This window comes from Chrysochloris asiatica, unplaced genomic scaffold (assembly GCF_000296735.1).
Source record: "Chrysochloris asiatica unplaced genomic scaffold, ChrAsi1.0 scaffold00139, whole genome shotgun sequence".
NCBI classification, from domain to species: domain Eukaryota; kingdom Metazoa; phylum Chordata; class Mammalia; order Afrosoricida; family Chrysochloridae; genus Chrysochloris; species Chrysochloris asiatica.
In genome coordinates this window covers 631,528-652,075 of record NW_006408657.1, presented here as the reverse complement: position 1 = coordinate 652,075, position 20,548 = coordinate 631,528, and the positions used below count along the sequence as shown (strand labels likewise).

General features: G+C 38.8%; 1 protein-coding gene across 6 annotated transcripts in view; it reads left to right on the top strand.

Moving 5' to 3' along the window:
- Positions 1 to 20,305, top strand: part of LOC102838260 (dystrophin-like) — a 3,237,302-nt gene extending 3,216,997 nt beyond the window's left edge. For 2 of the 6 annotated variants that reach the window (XM_006870146.1, XM_006870147.1), the window contains 2 exons: positions 5,300 to 5,392; positions 19,090 to 19,187. In XM_006870146.1, coding sequence (XP_006870208.1) covers positions 5,300 to 5,392; positions 19,090 to 19,187 — 191 coding nt within the window. Of the gene's footprint in view, positions 1 to 5,299; positions 5,393 to 13,971; positions 14,004 to 19,089 lie in introns of all 6 variants that reach the window. The other 4 variants (XM_006870143.1, XM_006870144.1, XM_006870145.1 and 1 more) reach the window with 4 other exon arrangements.
- The last annotated feature ends 243 nt before the right edge of the window (positions 20,306 to 20,548 follow it).

Sequence of the window (20,548 nt, the reverse complement as noted above, 5' to 3'; positions counted from 1 at the left end):
TTCCTGGGGTTCGTTGAGCTTCTTGAATGTTTATCTTTTCACTTTTCAGGATGTTAGAGAAATTTTCTTCCAGCAGTTCTTCAACTATTTCTTCTGTGGACTTGTGTGATTCTTCTTGTTCTGGAATGCCTATAATTCCTAAGTTGTTCCTCTTCATGTTGTCCAACATGAATCTTAGACCTTCGTCAGATTCATTTATCCTTTTTTGTGTTTGTTCTTCTATCTTAGTGGTATTGAGAGATTTGTCTTCTAGCTCACTGGTTCTTCCTGCCTTCCATCTCATCTATTCTATTCCTCTGCCCTTTCAGAGTATTGTCTATTTCTGATATTCTGTTATTGATCGTTTGGACCTCTTTCTGTAGGTTTTGAATTGTTTCCAATGCTGTATCTATCTTATTTGATTCTTCCTGTAGCATGTTCCTGACTTCTTCTTTGTTTTTCTCCACTCCATTGTAAAGTGTTTTGAAATATTTTATATTCATTTTTCTGAATTCCTTCTCAGGCATTTCCAAGGCCTGTCCTCCTTCCAGAATGGAGTCCAGGTCTACCTCTAGGACATTTGTGTCAGACATTTTATCTTGTTTCTGGACATGTGCTGATATGGTTTAATGTTTATCTGTGGCCTTAATACTTCATTGAGTATGTGTTTTGGTAATTTTTTATGCTTTCTGATTGCTTCCAGGAAGAAGTGATCAGGATGTGGGCTTCCGTTTTCACTCTTCTTATTGCTTAACGCAGAGTAACTTTCACAGGTGTTGTCTGTTTCCCTGTTATATGGCTGTTGGTATTGGTTCTTGCGTGTATTTTGGTGTTTTATAGCATGTGATTGTATCTTGCCTATATGGCAGCAGTTGCTGACTCTTCTTGTATAATATAGGGATACAAAGAGTCCTCCAAACACAGAAGGAGGGCATATAACAGCAAAACAGCACCAGCAGAAAAAAAAGACTAAAAAACAGCAACAACAAAAAGTAGACTGAATACTGCAGTCTCTAATCACAGAAAAGGGAGAGGAGGGAGAGAAGAAAAAGAAAAAAAAAATGTAAACTAATATGAGTATGACTTTAATGTCTTCTCTTCACCTTCTTACTTTCAAAGCTGCCTGAGAGATTTCAAGATGCCAGCGTTGGTTGTTGTGCTATACCTGAAGCTTTAATTTAATTTAATTTTTGGCCTATTTTGTTTTTAAACTCTCTTTCCCTTTCTACAGCCCTGTCCTGCCCTTTCCCGTATTAAAAAAACAGAACAAATACAAACAAATAAAAAACGTTCAGGGCCTGCTGTTGGGCTGAGTATCTGTGCACATGTGTGGCAGAAGAACCCACCAGTGGTGAGTGTGGGGTTGTCCACTCGCTCAGGCTCCCCCTGTAGTCACCAGAATGGAGGTGGGCAAACAGTGGATGCGCCAATGACCAGATACCAAAAAAAAAAAAAAAAGAATGAAAATCAGAACAAAGCAAAATTGACAAAGTGTATTGTCCACCTTTGCCCCAAGGTTCCCGCAGCATTTTTCCGTAGTTTTTCTACTCCCCCTGCTTGATCCTTCTGTTTGGTCTCACCCAAGATGTCGGCTCCGGGTCTCCAAGCCCAACCCAGCCCAGCAGATTCAAAAGTATGCGATCTTTTTACTTCGGCCCCAATTTCCACAAGCTACAAGCCCCAACACTTTTAAAATATTCTTCTCTCTGTGGTTCCGAGTTTTGGAGTTCTGCCCTGGATCTGCTTTGCCTGGTATTCTGTGTTATTGTTGACGGTGAACTTCATTGCACCTCCACCCTAGGCGCCATCAAGCCCCACTTCTCAAAAGACTTTTTGACTTTTGTGAATCCTAAGAAAAGAAGAAAAGAAGATTCAGCTTTCCTTGTTTATGTATTGTTGTTGTGAAGTGCTGTCAAGTTGATTCCGACCAATAGCGACCCTGTATAGGGTTTCCGAGGAGCAGCTGTTAAGCTTGAACCACCGACCTTGCAGTTCCAACAACTTTGCAGTCTAACACATTAGCCTACAGTGCCACACCAGGATTCGTGTTATGTACTACTATGAATGGATACATTGATCATGGCCATGAAAGTTCTCCATGAAAACAAATATACCAATTGTACATTTGTATTGGGCCACTCATATTCGAGAGTCACAGATGAGAATTTGTGGGGATGAACTTGGCTAACATCATTAGGTTTATACTTTATAATTTTCTCTTGGAAACAATTCAGGGAGAGAAATGCCAATCATTTACTTGAACTGAACCTGAATCTTAACACAGTACAGTTGAGTTCCTAGAGCTCCAGTATGATGTAATTAAACTGTCACAAATATTAGCATTGATGCTCATGAGTGTCTCTGTTGGTTCTGATTTATTCTGAAAGGATCATAAATGAACTTGCTGCCATTAAAAATTCTTCATGCTTCCCAATTTGGCAAAAATTTGCTTTGGTAATAAAACAGAGTGCTAGAGTCAGCCCTGCAGTTGTTAGACTCCTGTTCTTCCTGGCAGTGTTTCATTCATAGTCTCCTCACCAAATAATGGGATTTTAAAGCTGCAGGAAATGGGAAAATAAAATTAGTGAGGTTCACTTTTCCTCTTCTAAAGGAGTCAACTTAAGCGTGCATGTATTTATCCATGAGGGAGCTTCAGAACATTCAAGGAAAATTTAAATGAAAAATGTCTAGAATTTTTCCACCTAGTGTGTGCATATCAACAGAATTACAGGATAGTGCAAATAGTATGCTGTTTGAACCTATACCATGGGGTGGGGGATGACAGGGCAGGGGTGCCTGGTGAACTACTTCTGTCAAGTGACAGCCATGCATTGAAAACCCTGTGAAGCACAGTTCTACTCTGAAACACTGGTGTGTTACCATGAGTGAATCAATTTGATGGCAGTGGGTTTGGTTGGGAGTTTTTTTTGGTGTGGATGAATAGGTACATTGATAGTGGAACTGCTGTGAGACCTTTATCCTTCAGTGCTGATAATCCTGTATAGTATTTCAGAGATGTTTCCTATGGCTTGTGACAATGAGACACAGAATCAGAGGATTTTGTTTAGCCCAAGTTCTTAATCCTCCATTTAATAAGGGTATACAGCCTACATCCAAGTAGGATAAGATTTTCTCTTAATGGTTAGAATTACTGAGGAGTCTTTTAACTAGTGCTTTAAAAAAAACTTGGATGAAAACAGCAATAAGTAGAGGACTATAATCTTAGCTGAAAATCCAACTGGCATAGGTCAAAGAAAATGATGAGCAAATACAAGATCCTGTACTTCTTTGTATTTGTTGCATTTGGTTTTGGTTTAGCTTTCCAGTAATTTTCAAGTCAGATGTTGTAGCTGAGGTTGTCCTTAAGCATGTTCACTCTCATTGATTTGCTGAAACAAGGTCGTGATTTAGATGGCAGTGGCAATGTACTGGAAAAATAGAACTTGAAGAGAGGTTATTTTCACTATGGGAAGATTGAATGTTATGATAACTTAGTTTCAAATAACCTCCAAAGTTCAAATGAATTTTGTTTGCCTTTAGGAAAATTCCCCCTCACTGAAAATGCTGTTTGAGGTGGATTTCTTTGACATGTGAATAAACAGTAGGCGCTGATCCCAAAACTGTACAAGGGGACTCGCACTCTCAGCAGAAGACCATCCATCCCTAAACACCTTTACTTCCAGATCATCATCCTATCCTCACATAAACAAAGAGTCAAAGAAACTTAAAAAAAAAAAAAAAAAAAAGATCACCTTCTCCACCTCCCAAACCTCATGATAAAAATAGACTCAAGTAGCAAAGAGGAAAGGGACATAACGCCCCTGTATGCCAGCCGTTTGAACTGCAAGGTCGGCAGTTCAAACTCACCAGCTTCTCCTCAGAAACCCTATACAGGGTCTCTATGGGTTGGAATCGACTCGACAGCACTTACCAACAACAACAGTGTCCCATCTCTGGGGTCCTTAGAATATTCACTACTTATATAGGTCATATACAACTTTTATTTCTCTCTATGACATAGGACTTTAAGGTACTTGAGTTTTGTTTGCATTTTTAACACAATGACAAAGGAAAGAGTTGGATAAAAACACCTCAATGTCGCCACCCTCTCCTCACCTCATAGATTAAATACAAATGTCACATTCTTCTTGTCTTTTGTGCTGAAGAGATACATGTGTGCAATAATGTTTTATTGCAAAGAAAAAAAGTTTATTTGTTAATGGTGATTTGCCAATTTTGGCTTCACTTCTAAATACATACATAATTTTACTCTTCACGGATAATGACATAGATAAATTACTACATGGAATTCTTCTTCCCTTTAAGGAATTGCTGTTCTCTAAAGACTCAGCTTGAGGGTTTTTATTTATTTGTTATTTATGAGCAAAGGAAAATTCATTTCTAGTGATACTAAAAATGTGATCTTAGACCTTTTTTCTAATTTTTCTTTGTCTTAGTTATCTAGTGTGGCTAGAACTAAAATACCACAAGGGGGTGGCCGTAACACTTAGAAATGTATTCTCATACTGTTTAGGAGGCTTGAAGTCCAAATTCAGAACACCAGCTCTCGGAGAAGGCTTTCTCTCTGTTGGCTCCGGAGAAAGGGCCTTAGTCCTTGGCTTCTTGTGGCATGTATCTATCTTCTCCCATCTCGGCTTTCTCCCACCAGTGTTTAATCGCTTTCATATCTCAAGAGATGGACTCAAGATACATCCTACACTAACCCTGCCTTATTAACATTACAAAGACCACTCACTCCCAGATGGCATTATAATCATGGGCATGTTGTCCTTAAGTGATGGTCAGTTGGTTCTTTCTCAGCACCGTGTATAGAGTTTCCAAAGGAGCTCTGATAGCATCGTGGTTACGAATCAGGCTGCTAATCTCATGGTCAGCAGTTCAAAACTACCAGCTGTTCCGTGGGAGAAAGATGAGGCTTTCTGCCCCTGTAAAGATTTACAGCCTCGGAAACCCTGTACAGGGTCGCTATGAGTCAGAACTGACTCCACGGCACATAACTACAACAAACCCTATACAGGGTCATTATGAGTCAGAACTGATTCCACTGCACACAACCAACCAACCATTGGGTTTCCATGAAGCTATTGGGTTTGAACTACTGATATTGCAATTAGCAGTCCAGTGCTTATCCTACACCAGGATATTTTAACATGAATTTGGCTTCAGTAACATAACAGTTCCCAAATGGGATAATAATCAGGGGTTTAGAGATTTGAATTTCCAACACATATTTTACAGGGACATACTTCAATCTGTAATTTAATTGCAATTTGCCTTTATTTGTTTTGCTTTCATTAAGGTGAGGAAGACCTTCTCAGCCCTGCCCAGGACACAAGCACAGGGTTAGAGGAAGTGATGGAACAACTGAACAATTCCTTCCCCAGTTCAAGAGGTAAGCCTCAGTCCCTGTAAGTAATATAGAATTATTGGAATTAGCTCAAACACTCACTTCATACTCAAGTGATGTGTGTGTTTTCCATGTTGAATGAGACACTTGCTAACAGAAGGTCTATTTGGAATCATAGCCAGCAGATTTTCTTTTTTTAAGTATGAATTTTGGGTTTGGAGTAGTTCCAATTCAAATACCTGGGTAATCATGATGTTTCTAGAAATAAGACTGCTACCTGATATTTATAAAGTGTCAATTAGGAGGTACCTTTTACCTAAGAGTGATTATTATGTAACTTTCATAGACAAAGAAATGAATGCTTTGATGGGGTCTTTGCTGTTAACATACCGGTCCTTTGCACTGTGGCAAGACATATAACGTGCTTAGTGAACAGTGGTTGTAGGGATTCTCAATCTGATGCCCTTTATACTTAAAACTTACACCTTACCCCATCATTTCCACATAGATCTGACTAAATCTTCATGTAATAGTTGACTTCTTATTATATCTTTATTTTCCATACATGGAATACAGAATACAGACTTAGCAAAGAAAGGCATTAATGTTATTTTTCTTTCTGGTCATCACTTTGGCCTTGGGCATTTTGCCAGTCATATAGAGGCAGTATTTTACCCACACAGAATTTTCTCTCCAGTCAGATATCTTGCCTCATCTAAAGTATTTTTTGGTGCTGCTACTGGGGTATGTAGTTTGCTTTATTATTGCCCTGACACAGAGCAAAGGCCCTGACCACCTCCTTTCAACAAATAAGAAGACTGGCAGCAGTCACCTTTCATCACACAGAGGGAAAGCCTAGAGAAGCATAATGGGGGGGAAACACAAAGCTTTGTGGCCAGTAATTGATACCCCTGAAAGGGCAGCACTGGGACAGAAGGGTGGCAGAAAATCTGGACTACTTGTTCCTCTCCACAAGGGCCATCAGGAGGAGGGTGCTTTGAGGTGTGGTTTTCGTATCCTTTATTCAGTGTCAGTGAACAATGGTCATTTCCTCCCTATTTGATGTATGAGTGAATGTTGTGCAGTGCACATTAAAAGCAATAATGTTCTGATAGAGCGTTGCTAAGGAACCATCAGGGGAAGCTAATTTTAAATGTCTTCACCAGCCATCTTTTCACTGCTGAGCGCCTCTGATGTGTTGATTTTAACAGATAAAAATCTTATCTGTCTTCCACCCACCCTCACACCACCCACCCCTAGTCCCATCCTGACTATCTTAGGCGTCTCCTCTCCCTAGATGTCATTATTCATAATGAAAAGATTATGCCCAAGTTGTGCATAAATAAATGCTTTCACCTTTATCCTCATTGTTTCATCCCGTCAGCTTTGATTAGTGCCTACTGTGTGCTGGTAGAAAGACTTTGCCGTCAAAGTTCTTTACCTTCAAGGAGCTTATGGTCTATTAGGGATGCAGAGTTCCAAAGAAGTTCAAATCACGATCCATTATTAATGATGGAGATAGCTATGGCATGAATGAATCCAAGAATTACTCTGTTAGATAACTAGGAAGGGGTTAATTAACCTCGGGCAAAAGAAGTGTCTCCTTCAAGGTCACGTTGTTACTGAGGTGGAGAGGGGGAGCAAATCTTTTTGACCTCATGTATAGTATACAGTTCAGTACCTCCAAACTTCTCCTTGAACCAACCGTATGCTGTGGGACATTAGGACTGCTTTGCTGATGTCCTGGTCACCTCTTCCACACCTAAATGACTGCCAACCACAAGGTCAGCAGTTCAAACACACATCACTCCTCAGAAACACTATACAGGGTCACTATGAGTGGAAACTGACTCGACAGCAGTTCACAATACAACAACAACAATATCAGAGAAGAGGCTACAGGAGGGTGCATGGCTCTGTTTTCTCATAAGCAGCCTTGCCTCCTTAAAGGACATTTTGTACCTAGGTCTCTGGTACATCCTAGTTAACATTCCCCATTAGAGTTCTTAAAGCTAGACACTACAGGATTTGAAAGAAGCCACCTGGCAAAACCAGAAACATATCACCTCTAATACAGTATTTGGCAGTTAGCATCTCTAATGTTGTTGTTGTTGTTGTTAAGTGCCGTCGAGTCGGTTCCGACCCATAGCGACCCTGTAACAGGGTTTCTGAGGGTGTAAATCCTTACGGGAGTAGAAAGCCATCTCTAATAGTGTATTTAATTCTACTTGTATGATGTTGATTTACTTCTGAGGAATCTTGGGAAATTATTTGTACAGGCTGCCTGGATAGTGATTACTAAGTTGGTGCTTATGGAAGCTTGTTGTTGTTGTTATGTGCCGTGGAGTCGGTTCCAACCCATAGCGACCCTACACAGAGTTTCTGAGGCTGTAAATCTTTACAGGAGCAGACCGCCTCATCTTTCTCCCGCGGAACCGCTGGTAGTTTCGAACTGCTGACCTTGTGGCTTGCAGCCCAATTCGTAACCACTACTCTACCAGAGCTTAGCGTCCCCTAAGTGTTGATTTGAGTTTTCAAATATAGAAAAAGGAGGCGGTGTCTGATACTAGTTCTATTAACTAAGTCCCTACTCAGTCAGTAGTCCCACAGTGGCCTGAAAGAATTAATTCATATTCCTGAAAACTCAAATAAGCATAAAACGGATGAAAAGAGAGTAGTTGAGTGCTGGGAAATCAGTAAGTCTTTTGGGGCAGTTTTTCTTGTTTTGCTAATTCCTACCAAATGAAGCCTTATCATAGGCCTTTGCCCCCAAAATTCAAATGGATAAAACTCTCATCCTTATTAAAAACAAATATGCTGTTTTAGTTTTAGCAGAAATGCCACAAGTGGATGGCTTGAACATCACTTTAGGAAGGTAGAAGTCCAAATTTAGAGGTCCAACTTTAGGGGGAAGTTCTCTCTCTCTCTCAGCTCTGGGGGAAGGTCCTCATCGTCTTTGAACATCTGTGGGCCCAGCATTCCTCAGAGATCCCCATGTGTCTTGGCATCAAACTTTCCTTGGGTCTAGGAGGTTCTCAGTCTGCTGTGCATAAGGTCGTTATGGGTCGGTGCCGACTCGATGGCACCTAACAACAACAATAGGAGGCTGTCAACACATTGACCGCCGATCCAAAGGACACACTCCACTCCTGGCTCATCTTTCTTGGTGAGTCTTCTTACATGGTGGTACTGAAGTTCCTCTCTCTCTGGCTCACTTCTTTTTTTTATCCCTTTTTAGATAAAAGGTGCTGCGTGCTATATCCCAGGGAAACTCCTCTTGCATTGGCTCAGGGCTGTGACCTCAGTAAGGGCTTTGCCTCCCACCCTAATTTTGTTTCATTAACATAACAACCATAACCTATTCCTACCTCATTAACACACAGAGGTCAGTATTTGCAGCAAATGACAATAATTACCTCGGATCACAAAAATTGAGGACAACCACACAAAACTGGGAGTGATGGCATGGCCAAGTTGACTCAAAACTGGGGTTTTCCATAGCAGCACATTTTAGCATCCTCATTTCTTTAAAAAAAGAGGGGTGGGGTTTATTACAATAATAGTAAAGAAAATTCCTGGAGAATGTTTCAGGAGCATCACAGTATTAAGGACTCTCTCAAATGGAAAAGCCTTGAAAAGTCATTTGTTCAGTCTCTATTTCCTATATAACTATTTGGCATATACAGCACAGTGACTTTCAACCTCCTTTGACAATTATCTGTAACAAGAAAAACATTTTACATCTCAAACTGAAATGAAGATATGAAGTAAGTTGTGTGGATGAGTATATATACACCTACCATATCATATGTGGTGCCCTAGTGTGGCACTTTAGGGTAAAGAGAGAACTGCTAACCATGAGGTTGGTGGTTCAAGTCTACCAGCTGCTCCTTGAAAACCCTACATAAGGTTGCTGTGAGTTGGAACCAACTTAATGGTACTTATTAACAACAACAACATCATACATATACCACACAAATACATGTTAGTCATATATACATATATAGATCAAATAAAAGTTTTATGATGATACAATTTTCATACCATGTGTAATGTATACTGTTTCACTATTCAGTTTATTTAAAAATAAAATACTGGCTGCAACTCACTAAATTGGTTTTCTGATCCAGTGGTTTAAAAATATTGTTTTAACAAATACTGATTGTCTTTGGCCAGCTGAATATCTTTTGAAAACATAAATTTATTATTATTATTATTTAACCTTGAATGTTTCTACCAAAATCTTGCTAATGTTTTGGAGGATTTTTTACTTTTAATCTAAGTCTGCCATCCATGTTCCCATTGTTGTGTTACCAAAAGATGAAGTTCCCAATTACTACAGCTGTTTTGGACAGCTGTTTGAATAACTCAAAACAGATGTCAGAGCCAGAGGTCTGACATTTAGTGGAAATGTGCTATTAAATACCACCTCCTGGTTTATTTAACCCTGCTAGATAATTGCCCACAGAGGAAAAGACTTTTTTAAAATGGTAGTTTTTTTATAAATGTGAAATACCTAGCTAGGGAAATGATATACTCTAAATGCACAACTTTTTGTTATCCTTTACCATCATTTTGACTTAGAGCTGGACCAAAACTTTCCAACCGTAGCTTTCATTTTTACAAAGAGTACCTGGATGCGCAGAGACTCTAAGTGCCTTGCTCATGGCCATTCAGCAGTGAAATTCAGCTTCTGATCTTATTTCAATGACATTGCTTAACTGCTATCCAAATTAATAAAGGGGTTGCATGTGTTTCCATTTAGTAATAAACCAATGGCCAGCATTCTCCTACATAATAGACACTATAAACTATAGTGTATTCAAGGTGTGAATGTATGTACATTTCGTTCTGTGATTTCATCTTTCCTGAATAATCATGTAGTTATAATCAGTTCACAACTGCTAGGGGGATTAAGTGTATCCATGTACATTAAACACTGAACATTAGCCAATTTTTTTGTCTAATCTGCCTCTTATCTATCTCTAATCTCCCCCTCTATCTATATGTCGTTGTTGTTAAGTGCCATCTATCTATATATAGAAGTTGAATTCCTCAGTAATAAAAGTTAAGAGATGCCTTCTAAATCTCCACCCTTATTCTACCAGAGCACTACATGGGTGGAACAGCCAATAAGTATAATTTAAAAATAAGCCCCTCCAAGCCATTTGCAGTCTAACATAGATATTTTCCATGTGTGTGCATTAACAAAACAAGTACTTCCCTAGTCAATAATGTGCTACCGGGCTTTCTAAAATAAGGTGCCATTTTCTATAGATTAATGAATGATAGGATCGAAGATAAATTCTTCAGTACAGTGAGGCAATCTAGAAAACAGCGCGCAGTGTAATATGGGGGTTTCTGCTGCCTTATATATTCTCTTATCTGCTGACTTCTGCCACTTTATTTTCATCCCAGATAGCTCATGCCATCCTCTTCCTTTCATATCACCCCCCTCATCCAAAAGCCCACATACATTGTATTAAATGTTCCTACATTACCAGCTCAATAGTTTTGTCTGTAAAACCTGCCATCTTATAAAATTCAATTCTTGTTCTCTGATTCTCTTCTGGAAGAGCAACATAAGGAACAAAGGGCAGGTCTGTGGAAGCATCATTTGCCTCCTTTTGAGGACTATTCTGGTTTCCATCTGCTTCACAAAGGATTTGAGCATTTATCCCTTTACACTAAGGGCCAGATTTGGTTCACTGCCTGTTTTTATAAATATATAAGTAAAATTTTATTGAAATAAAGTCACATCCATTCATTTACATATTGTCTATGGGCGCATACATACTACAAGGGCCAAGGAATTAAAGTGTACCTATTTCAGTCTTCTTTGACCTATAGTAAAACAGAAAGCCTAAAATGAGACTCTTTTTTCCTTAACCTTTTTAATCAGCTAAGATAAGAGACCCGATGTGGTACTGTATGATAAGCACTGGATTGTTGATCACAAGGTCGGCAGTTCAAACCTACCACCTGTTCTTGGAAACCCTATACAGGACACCCGGAAAGAGTCACATCCTGCAAGTAAAGTACAACTCTGAAATAATTAATTACAACGAACAATTTCAGGTTCATACTCCATGAGGAAACTAGACTTTTCAAGTCCTGACTAAATGCTTTATTTAGACTCCAGACTCCCCCAGCGCACTTCCCTTTTCTCTTGATTCATTTCCTGACAACATACCACATTGCCAGATGGGCACCCTAGGTGGAGGCCTAAGGAAACTCATTCCCATAGAACATTTTTATAAAGTAGAGCTTTGATCTAGCACTTCTACTGCTTTGTTTTATTTATGCACCTATATTTGGTGAATAACTTTAAAAAAATGTTGTAACCAATTAACTTCTATTTTGTCTGTATAGGACAATTCCCAATCATTAGAAGACAGCGTTTGGCTTGAACTTTTTCTCTTTTAAACAAAAATGGATCTTCCTTTTGTGCTCTGTTAATGAGCATATTGGGACCCCAATGATGAGGAAGGCTTTTGAAAGGCAATGCCATTTAACATGGCTTTGAGGGGGCCGTTGGACATCAACTATGGTTTCCAAAGACGTACCCAAAATGAAACACAAAGAATTTGCTGTATATTCAGCAGTGACCAAACGGTATTGAGCTCTGAATATGACGATACAAATATGTAAACTTAGTCATCCCTGGAACCATCATTTCTTTCTGAAATTAGATCATATTGCTTTCTAGCAACAGTGTCTTTCCTAAAGTTTTTTTTTTTTTTTTTTAAATAGACAAGAGTTACAAGCCAGAATGTCACCAGCCCTTAGTAACCAAGCTAAAGGCCAGCAGGCAAGGTCACATTGCTTGTAACAAAAAAGAACTTCTGATCATGACCTAGCTGTTCCTTTACCAATTCAGTTTAGTCCACATTTATCAAATAGATCTAGGTACATGGCAAGGTATTGGGGATAGAGATGTAGGTGAACAACATGTGGGCCCTTTTCTCAAGGAGCTCACTGTTTTGTGGGGATGAACGTTAAATATATTGGCAGGATAACTATGAAGTATAAAGATTAAAAAATAAACCCTTGTGACTAAGTCAAAAAGAAAGGAGTGAATGAATAATTCATGTTAGGATTCATTTGAGGTACGAAGGATGAAATGAAATTGTCCTCTCATCACGTTTTCTTGTCATCTAGCTTGGGCCTATCACTGGTAATACCCACTACTCTCAGTTCCCTGTTTTGAGGAGTGTTGTGACATGGTGAAATGTGTGTGTGACCCTGTAGGATAAGCACTGGACTGTATGATTGGTTTGAATCACAAGGTCGGCAATTCAAACTCATCAGACGCTCCTCAAAAACCCTATCCTGGATCACTATGAGTCGGAAATGACTTGACGGCACTTAACAACAACAACAAAGAAATCTCTAGCTCACTCAGGAAAGGAAGAAAAGAAGGAAAATCACCCTTACAAAACCTTTAAATGTGTACTAGAAATATTGAGCACTATATTTGAGTTTTGGAAGGTTTCTCTTGAAATACTGTCTTCATACTTCTTCGTTCTAGATGTGTCATTCTCAAATTGTTCCATGGAATTCTAGTCATCTTGGAGCCACTGAGCATGGTGGTCAGGTGGGATGGGAGATAGTATATGGATTCTCACACAGCTCTGTTTTTATCTGTTCTAACTGCATATAAGATTCCATATAAGATTGCTTTAGTAATTGTTCCAGAAAGTTGGAAAATCAGTATTTCTATTTGAAGACCCTGGAGGTAAAAGGAAATTCCAACACATGTGAGGTATGGTTGAGGGTTATCAATTTTCTGTCCAATTATGAGTATTATCATAGAACACTGTATCATCAAAATCTGCTATTCAAAAATAATTAGATGTTGTTGTTGTTAAGTGTTAAGTGTCACTGAATAATAGAGTTCTATAAAGCACACAAATCTGTAACTTTGACTTTCAAGACTTTTGATGTCTATTGAATTATGAGGAGGAAATGAAAGGCTTATTCTTGGATGTGGTCCTGTGGCTTGCCCATTGGAGGGCTAACCTTTTCTCTCCACCTCATTATTTCCTCAAATTCCTCCAATCCTATCACAGGGCTCCTCGCCTTCTACCAAATAGATACATTCTCCAAAAAGGGTAGAGCCCAGTCTCTGTAGGATCTTGCCTTGCATTTGGGGTGCAGACTTTTGGCATACAAAGTCAACTACTGTTATGTCTCAGTGTGCTGATTGTCAAGTCCAGAGTGAAGAGATTCTGAGCTTTGGGGCCATGAAATCTGAGATTCTACAGTCACCCTTGAAAGCAATGCTCAATTGATCAGATTTCTATATCTGTGCCAGATTCCATTCAGTTTGATGTGTGAACTCTATGGATTCTATAAGCGATGTCTCCTGGATCTTGTCATCTGTTTACACTGATTTTAAGTGTATGTAAAGTTATTTGACTAGATGTGTCTTTTGGGCTTTTGGTTCCTGTTTTGTTTTGTTTTGTTTTATCCAGAAGGGAATAAAAGAATTGTCATCTCAACATTTGTTTGGTTAAAGAAGCAAATTTGGTATGAAACTGTATATTTACGCATAGTTTTTTTTGTTTTGTTTTTGTTTTGTTTTCTGATATCTCTGCCTCTCCCTCTCTCTATTATTAAAGGAAGAAATACCCCTGGAAAGCCAATGAGAGAGGTTAGTGAGATTCAGACTCACAGCCATGGCTTCTGTCTGTCTCATCCTGCTTTCTATGTTTGGCGTTTGTGTAAGAATTGTGTGTGTGCACGCGCATGTGTGTATTACACATTGTGTTGTCATGTAAGGGTGGTAGCTACCTCTCCACTTGCAGCTCATGAGGAACATTCCTCAAATGTTCATTACCATGATGACAGGACCAGGGGATGGGGGAGCAACGAGCTCTTAAAAATGGCAATCTTTGTAGTCCCTAGGTTGGAATCCTGCAGTTCCTCATCTGTCGCTATTTGTAACACAAATAAAATCTCCAAAATCAATCTAGTCTTGAACATACATGATGAATCATACAACTTCCTTCCACATCTAGGACTCTCTAGCATTGTCTGCCAGCACCCTTGGTTTTCATTCTTCTCGGATGACTTCATTTTGTTTATTTTCCCCTGGTTTCTACAGTTTTTTCCCATTTTAGCTAGCATTTTTGGAGCACTTGCTGTGTGTCAGGTACTGTTCTAAACACTTGTCTCATTTTTCATCATGTAATCTTCATGACAAAGCTCTGAGGTAGGTATGCTGATGAAACCCATTTTACAGATAAGGAAACAGAGTCAATGAGAGAGGGTAAGCAATGTGTTCAAGGTGACAGAACCAGGATTGGGATCTAGGAAGTCTAGCTCCAGATCCATACTCTTAACTCCTGAGCTATAGTGCCACTTTAGACAATGATGTTTGATAGGCATAGATCACTTTCTGTGTTCTTTAGAGGACACTCAATTTTTTATTTGGTATTTGGAGCCAGATAGAATAATAACCAACTCCATGGAAATGTAGATATTGGAGTCCTGAAAGTTTTATGAAAATGCCTATTTGTGGGATATAAAAAGAGCCCTGATGAGTCAATGGTTAAGTGCCCAGCTGTTTTCCATAAGGTAGAAGGTTTGAACTCCATTCTACAGGAAGAAGACTAAGTGATCTGCTCCCATAAGGATTTCAGCCTAGAAACCCCTATGCAGCAGTTCTAGCCTGTCAACTCAAAGGCACATAACACCACCACCAATAACATTGCTGTGAAAGGGGTAAGATACAGCATTATCACTGAATATGGTTGGGGGTTTTACAGTGAATAATGCTTCTTACTTCTGTTCTACCAGGAATACTGTCTGAACATCAAATGATCATTAGATGACAAAATGTTGAGTTGACAGCCTGAGTGGAACAAGATTGTCCATACCAACACCTTAATGTGAAAGAGGGGAGAATAAAGGCCCCCCTGTGGTATGACAATAGTCATCAATATGTACTGGTCTGGGAGTCAGGTTCAATGTGTAAAGAGCCCTGTGAGAAGACGTTGATCTCCTTAGCTAGAGGAGGGCAAGAATAGACACTGATTCACTTCAACATGAGGAGTCATACTAGAAATTCTGCCAACACCATGCCATCTGAAGTCTGATGGATTCTTGATCCTGCAGTGTGTCTATAACACTGCTCCCTTCCAAGGCTTTGGGGTGGGATCTCAGGGAGGAGGGTGAGGGGTAGACTAGGAGGAGAAACCGAGAAAACCTGAATCCATAAAGCATTGAATGCTCCTGACGATTTGCCTGTCTCATAGCCTTCTTATGTGAAACTTCTTTGGTTCATTCGTATGGTAAGTGCCCCTTAAAGTTTATTTGAACTTTTTGTGAAAAGTTGTCCCATCATTTTGACCACCCTGAACATATTTCTCTCATGAATGAATTTTAGAAGAATTCAGCACATATAATTGAGGCAGTATCGGGCATTTGGATACTTCAGGTGTAATATAGTCAGATAAGTTTCCAGAAAGTGAGAGAACCGAAATGATAATGATTTTTAATGCTGTGAAAATGCCCCACATGTACAATAGACCAGATTTTCTTTTTGAAAGATTAAATTATAGGGGGGGAAGGTGGTGGAGGGAAACACATTTCACTGCAGTATTGTGACTTTGCTTTGGCCAATTGAATGCTACCCATTTATTTGGGAATTGTATTTAAAAAAAAATAGAGTGCCAGATTGCTATTGAGGTCTTGGATCTTTTCCAGAAAGTCTCAATTCCAATCGCTGTGGAAAACAACTCCCTCAGGCAGCGGTGGCGTGTGAGACTAAATGTGTTGCAATTAGCACAAGCTTGGAAAAACATACAACTGCCCTAATGTTTAACACATGGTGCCTTTGTGTTCAGCAGTCCTTGCTTAAGAATGGATTAAATTAATACTTTCTATAGACTTTTTTTTGCATCAACTTGTGCCTGCAGCTGATTGCAAATGCCTGAATGCTGGCATCCTTCAGTGCCTCTTTGCACTCATAGTATGAGATTTTTGCTTTGACTTTAGAAAAATATGTCAGGTAAAATTAATGACCTTACTAATGTTCTGTCCTACACACATGGGTACTAGAACTGTGGTAGAAATCTATATCTATACCCATATCACAGTGCAGCTTTACTCCTCCCAGTGAGTTGAGGTATGATTCTTTTGGGTAGTATTTTGTCAAAGAGATGAAATTTTTGTTTCTGGATCCAATGAAAGCTTCCATGAAAAACATTTTAATTCTGATAAAGCATGTATTTGTAAATGAAATAATCAAATAGATATATATGGTCAGGTGCCTCCAGAGTTCTTGATTTTATAGCAGAGAGATGGTCACAAGATCTGATTTTGGAAATTTAAGTCTTACCAACGAAAGGCCACCTGACATTTTGAGGCTGCATCAGGCATATTGGAGGCCTGGTGTGGCACCATAGGATAAGCACTCAATCTCAAGGTTTGAATCGCAAGATCAGCAGTTCAAACTCACCAGCCACTTTTCAGAAACCATATGCAGGGTTGCTATGAGTCAGAACTGACTCGAAGACACTTAACAGCATGGCATATTGAAAAGATTACTTGGTAAATGTTTAAATCCCATATGCCCCTCGAACGTATGCCTCTTGAGAGACTCAAGAAGTTTCTGCAGTAACTGAGCATCCTTTCAGGGAGTGGACACATCACTGGACTGTATAATCTCTAAATGTGTCTACCTGTTTTTATTATCTTTTCAACTATCCACATTACCTAGCATACAGCCTTACAAGACATTTTTTGATTCATATCAATAAAGCAAGGGGAGAGGATTAGTTCTTTCCTCTTTACTTTATGTCTTGTGGTCTGCTCTTCAGAAACCCTATACAGGGTCGCTATGAGTCAGAACCAACTTGATGACAGTTAACAATGATAACGTAGTATATATAATTGCATAAGGATAATGAAAAACCATTTGAATTATATTCAGGTATCAGGTTGTTAAAGTCTTGGATTTTGTTAATAGCAGTTAAGATTGTAAGTAATTAAAAATCTGCAGTTAGTCCATCGATGTTCAATTATGCATGAATAATTATACAGGTTTCCCAAAGGGGCTGGGCTATCAAAAGTAGATATAGGGGAAGCCCTCCAACCTGGAGGCAGTAATTCTATATTTTTGCTATAAGCTTTAAGGAGGAACAAAGGGCCTACTGTGTCTACCTGTGACTTTTATGGTTTATAAAAACACAAAGATGATTTTAATACTTCACTAAGGACTGCCAAACTATTAACCCACTTTACGAACAGTCCATTTGCTTTGCTAAAAGTTTTCATATTTGCAGTCTCAACTAAAGTCCAAAGTTATTTTTCTAAAACATAATTATTTCGCACTAAAACTCTTTGCATTAATAAAGTTCAAAGAGATTTACAAACGTGGCTGGCTTAGTATAAATGGCTGAATGGCATTCAACTTTTAATAAGTCTGAGCTTGATCTGGTGCCGTTACTGTTTAAGTGCTTACCCATGAGTCCTCTTCAGATATTCTCGCTCATATTTTTTTTTAAAAAGGTATGTCTCTTGAAATAAATATTAGACTAGAATACCTGTCCTAGTCTATATTTAATTTTTATTGGGATTTTAACAATTGTTATGGGATTCTGTACAGTTGATACATGGCAAGGTAGTAATAGCCAGTAAAACATTTTTAGTTCCAAGGGAAGTACTTGTATAGTGGAATGATTTACTAATATCCGAGAATTAAAAATAGGGGGCCGATATGAAAAGGCAAGCAATAAATCTTACACTAGATCTCAAGTTTGTTCCAAAGCACCCAGAGACATTGTACTGCTCTTAAGTTCCATGCTGGAGAACTACTGCTAGGTCGTGGCACATGATTATTAAAAGGTTATCTTGATAATTAACCCACATTTAGGGAGAGACCAAAGATAGATTCACGGATTACCCAAATCCATGCTTATACATGTGGGTCATATTATAATTAGGCTCTGGAGTCATTTGAACTGAAAAGGGATTTTTATTCTGAAAGTTTCTAATTCAAATGTTAATCATGTACAAAAAGGTCAAAGCAAGAGTTTTTCAACCCAAGTAAAAACAGAAAATAGTCACTTCCACCATAGCCTCCAAAGTGAGTCAGTAGCTTGGAACAGTTGGGAAATGTAGGCTTCCTGTGATGGTGGTGATGGTGGAAGTAGTGGCGATATTGGAGGCGAGGGTGGTGGTAGGCATAATGGTGGCATACAATTAGTGATAGGATACTAGTGAGACTGGTGGTGGGAGTAGTGAGGGAGTTGGAAGCGATGGTGGTGGTGGTGATGGTAACAGTAATGGTAGTTATGGTGGTGTTGGTTTGATAGTGAAAACTTATAAGTAGCTCATAAATAATGATGCCTGCAGCAAGAGGTGGACGGGAAAGGTATATCCCATCATGAAGTATAGCTGTTAGGACAGTAGTAAGCCTGTGTATTTACATGGGATCCTTTTACTGTATGATATTTACATTGGGAATATGAGTGCAGTGTTTGACATTTTTCCATTTAAACAATAACAATAGGCTGGTCCAATGTTAAGCTGATACTAACAACGTGTAATGACTTCATTTAACAAGGCTTTGCTTCTGGAAACTGGTGAAAATCCAACCTTGTTGTGTATACCCTCGATGCAGCTTCTGTGTTGTTTTACTTAGAAATGGGGAGTGATTTGCCCAGTGGCAGAGAATCAAGATGATGATAGTGGCATCCTTTGTAAAGTCTTTCTTTCTCTCTGTTTTTCAGGACACAATGTAGGAAGCCTTTTCCACATGGCAGATGATTTGGGCAGAGCGATGGAGTCCTTAGTTTCAGTCATGACAGATGAAGAAGGGGCAGAATAAATGTTTTACAACTCCTGATTCCCGCATGGTTTTTATAATATTCATACAAAAAAAGAGGATTAGACAGTAAGAGTTTACAAGAAAAAAAAAATCTATATTTTTGTGAAGGGTAGTGGTACTATACTGTAGATTTCAGTAGTTTCTAAGTCTGTTATTGTTTTGTTAACAATGGCAGGTTTTACACGTCTATGCAATTGTACAAAAAAGTTATAAGAAAACTACATGTAAAATCTTGATAGCTAAATAACTTGCCATTTCTTTATATGGAACGCATTTTGGGTTGTTTAAAAAATTTATAACAGTTATAAAGAAAGATTGTAAACTAAAGTGTGCTTTATAAAAAAATAAAAAAGTTGTTTATAAAAACCCCTAAAAGTGAACACACATACGCACACACATACAAACGTTGAGGCAGTGCATTGTTTGCATCCTTTAAGCGTGATATCCATATGAAATTCATGGCTTTGTTTTCCTTTCTTGCATATTAAAGATAGACCTTTCTCTAATATCACCAAATAACTATTCTACCTTACTCTTTTGGGGATTGTTGACCGAGTGGGGCTGGTTGTAGGGTTTTACTTTACTTGGCTATATGTCTATAAGTATATACATACTATAGATGTATAGATAAATCTATATACATTTTTAGAAAGCTTTTCAATTTCTTGTTCAAATGTTCCTGCCACTTCCTAATGGAAAGAAATTGCCTCTCATCATCCAGGCTTACCTGCTGGTCTAGAATAAAATTTCGCTGGAACCTGAAGCCAGAAGGGAACTACCACACTCTAAAGCATCATCTAGTGCTCCAGATGTTTCTCATTTTGAGCTTTCCACTGACAACTAGTGTATTGATTTTCTCTTTAAAGGAACATGTGAATGAATATATAGGACTTACTATATTAGAGTAATCCAGTGGTTCCTACCTTCAGCATCCTGCTGCTGTCAATGCCACCATTTCGATTTAATGATGTCCTAGTGGAAGTTGGCGCATCACAAGGCATTTTAAATTCCCAGGCAGTAGGAGAATAATGGTAGGACCAGAGAGCTACGGATTCCCAGCCAATTCCTGCAAAGGAGCAGACCATTCTTGAAATAAAGGATTGGATGAATGTTCATAAGCATACGCAGAGAGCTCTATAATTACCACTTAAGTATACTGCCCTTGTCTCAAAATCAAATGGCAGCATTTTTCTTTTTCTTTTTTTTTTCTGGTTTTGTTGTGTTTTTGTAAGGATTTTCAAATCGCAATGTGATTTTAAATGCTGCAACACTTCATTTAAAGTAACCCTTGGGAAAATGTGTAAGACAACAAATAGCCCCATCACATTGTGATACTACTGTTCAACATCAGCCCAGAAACC